At 46.1% G+C, this 3376-nt stretch overlaps 1 protein-coding gene across 1 annotated transcript; it reads right to left on the bottom strand.

Moving 5' to 3' along the window:
- Positions 1-349: 349 nt before the first annotated feature.
- On the bottom strand, positions 350-1212 carry LOC120895798 (caspase-like). Its single transcript, XM_040299446.1, has one exon. It carries the CDS (start codon positions 1129-1131, stop codon positions 394-396), a length of 738 nt encoding a protein of 245 aa, XP_040155380.1. The 5' UTR covers positions 1132-1212; the 3' UTR covers positions 350-393.
- Positions 1213-3376: the final 2164 nt, after the last annotated feature.

Here is a 3376-nt window from a genome sequence, read left to right as displayed (position 1 = left end):
TGACTCTCACGGTTGCTCGCTACCACGCCGAGTCAGCAGATTCCCGACGATGGTCACCGCGTCTGTGGCCAAATTACTTATACATTAAAATGGGTAGAGTAGTCCTGTGAGGGACAACTTCATAGACTTCCCCTCATCCCCGTTAATAACAAAAAATGGTATCATTTTTACGGATAAGCAAGGCCGGATGCAATCGTTTCAACCTCCAAACACCGCCTTCCCCCCCCCCATTTCCTCTTCATCCATGGCTTGTTGTGTGCGGTTCTTATTCACAATAATGGAATTGTCTATCTTATGCTTCTTTCATTAGAATAAAAATCAACACTTTTAGTACATGTTTAATGCTTTTTTTCTAATTTATTCAGCGGTGTATATTCCAGCTAGTCTGCTGAGTTATTTTGGCACAAAAGAAAATGCTTTCGTGAGCATGGAAGTAACCATCGGAATTTGTTTTACCACTTTACCTTGCTTAGTTTGGCCCGATCGGATGGACACAAGGTAGGATACATGAGTCAGCAAAGCCAGAAGTTCCGTCTTGGCAATGTTGGCACCCAGCACTTGGCAAAGCGACTGTATGAACCAGGATCCGTTAGGGAAACGCATCGAAACGTGATGTTCGTAGCATGAGTACATCACTAAAAGATCGGCATACATTGGTATTTTGACATCAACCGGTTCCTCCAGACCGGGCCTCGCATCTGCTGTGGCTGTCGATGCTCCGTAGACATGTTTTCCACCGCGGCACGCTTGAATGAACACAAGTTTCGGTTTTCCAATCAGCGAAGGACACTTGTTTCCAACAAAATTTGTCCACAGTTCGTCAATATGCAAATAACCGTCGTCGAAATCGATCCTATCATTGCATCCGTGCGCCATCGCAATAATTGCCAGACAATCGTTGTTGGAGTGGTCCTCTTCGGACACATCTTTAAGAGCTTGTCTGATTTCAACGGTCGTTTTATCGCTTAAGAGACGCACATCAAACTGTAGGTGCTTGAATACGGCCTGTAATGCTTCCACATCTTTTTCTGAGCCTTTTCGATTCCTGTTATTATTGATAATCACTGCAATGCCGCGCTTCGGATGCGCCATGTTGTACGACTGCAGTTCCAGCTCTAGTGTTGACTCCATTGTTTCCAATGAGCTGTGGTTATTGTTGATATATGTGGTGTCTGTCACTTTATCACTTTATCTTACTGGCTTTTGCTTCCGCTCTTCTCGGCTTCTGGAACAATTCTGCAAGCTCTCGATCGAGCTACGCACTGTCGATGCTCGATGGATTTAGAGTGTTAGGGGCCCTAAGCGGTAAAAGGAGTTGAGGCTCCCTTTGCCTTAATCCGGTGTCCGGTGAAATGAATAAAATATTCTCTTTAAATGCGTCGGTCGTTAACTCGTTAATAAATTAAAATCAAAGTGATTAGACCATGTATTGAATTGCCTTGTCATAGCGAGCAATGGCTCATTGTATCCATATAAAGTACGCCTGCTCTCATTAACAAGCAAGTTACGAGAGCGAAGAGGACTCGAAGGCACGTAGAAGAAGAACAAATACACATTTGTTTACCTTAAAACGGTGCTCGATCGTCTGTAGGCCAAGCAGAAGGTAATGTGAGCGATAACTTGGCATGGTTGTGAGTCCTTTGAATTGGTCGCATTTTAAAGCAAGTCTTGTAAACTTCCGTTGTATTGCCTCCATTGTGTTAATCATCGTAGTGCAATTCGGGAACCAAAGTACTGAGCAGTACTTCACCCCCGTGCGCACAAGACCAGTAAACAACGACATAAGACTTAAGACATGACTTCTTCTTCATTGGCACAACAACCGTTGTCGGTCAAGGCCTGCCTGTACCCACTAGTGAAGTGAGCTTGGCTTTCAGTGACCATAGCAGGATAGTCAGACCTACGTGTGGGAGCACGGTCTATTCGAGGCTTGAACCCATGACGGGCATGTTGTTAATTCGTACGAGTTGACGACTGTACCACCAGACCGGCCCATGACTACATTATCGGAATTATCGAAAGATAAAACCTAGCATCTTATATGCCTTGTTAACAGTGTTGTCAACGTGTAAACGGAAATTTAAACTAGAGTCCAGTGTAACGCCTAGATCACAAACTTCTTGACGACGATCTAAAGACGTCTTTACTGATTGAAGGTTTTATTGCAACTAACCAATCCTTAACTACGTTCATAGACTACTGTGATCTACAACGATTGCTAGATTACAACACGATCTAACACACTGCCTAACAACGAATTACGAATTATACTTGATCGTTTTCTTTGAAACGATATAGTAAAAAAGCAAGGGCTAGCTCGATATCATTTTTAGACACCATGTACCAAACACCAAGTATGAGTTTCTTCGTCCATGGATCACAAAAGTTCTCGATGAGACTATTGTACACATTGTTGTATATGCTGGAATTACCATCCACGGGGCCCCTAAATAGACGGGGCCCTCCGTGGCCGCTCAGTCTGCGTACCGTTAAATCCGCCACTGCAGGGGTCTGAGGCAAGATGACGGACTTTCCTGTCTGCTCATTAATATCGCCCTGGAAGGTGTCATTCGAGGCGCAGGCTAGACAACGACATCCGTGACACGATCCTCTACCGGTCTCTCCAATTTATTGGCTTCGCGGATGACATCGATATCATCGGCAGGACAACAGCGAAGGTGTGTGAGGCGTACACCCTTCGAACAACGACATCAGCAGCGAAATCCGGAGACGCATTCTGTAGGGGAATCGTGCATACTATGTACTTCACAGGCTGGTGAGATCTAGAAGACTTGGAGCCCGCGATGGTCCTCTATCGACACGAGTCCGGAACCATCCGAGCGGAGGATGTAAACGCTCTGGGCGTGTTTGAACGATGCATCCTCCGGATCATCTTTCGCAGCGTGTTCGAGCATACGGAGCGTGCAGGGCAAGGATGAACCACGAGTTTGCTGAGCTGTACGCCTAACCGAGCATCCTAACGGAGGCGATGGCTGGGGCATGTCATGAAGATGCCGGACTCATGCCCCACCAAGAAGGTGTTCGACAGCAATCGCCAGTTCGGCATGCGACTTATGCGCAGCACAGCTAATTCGATGCCTGGATCAGGCAAAGCGAGACCTGTCGGTGATCGTGTGAAGTCTACATGGATAGGAGGCTGCAACCGGGGACCGAGCATCATGGAGAATGATTGTTGACCGGGCCATGTCACACCGACGTGCTCTATCGTAAGCAGGCCAACAACAGACAGAGAGTGCGAGCGAGAGAGAAAAGTTAGGCATTACGCTTTAAAATACCTAATCAATCGACACCTTCGAATGGAAACTGAATGATAGTGGGAAATGAAAGATGGTACCACGTAGTGTAAGATAAAACA

The sequence above is a fragment of the Anopheles arabiensis genome, chromosome 2, assembly GCF_016920715.1.
Source record: "Anopheles arabiensis isolate DONGOLA chromosome 2, AaraD3, whole genome shotgun sequence".
Classification (NCBI taxonomy): Eukaryota; Metazoa; Arthropoda; class Insecta; order Diptera; family Culicidae; genus Anopheles; species Anopheles arabiensis.
The sequence above is the reverse complement of the archived record's forward strand: the minus strand, read 5'-3'. Positions and strand labels throughout refer to the sequence as shown.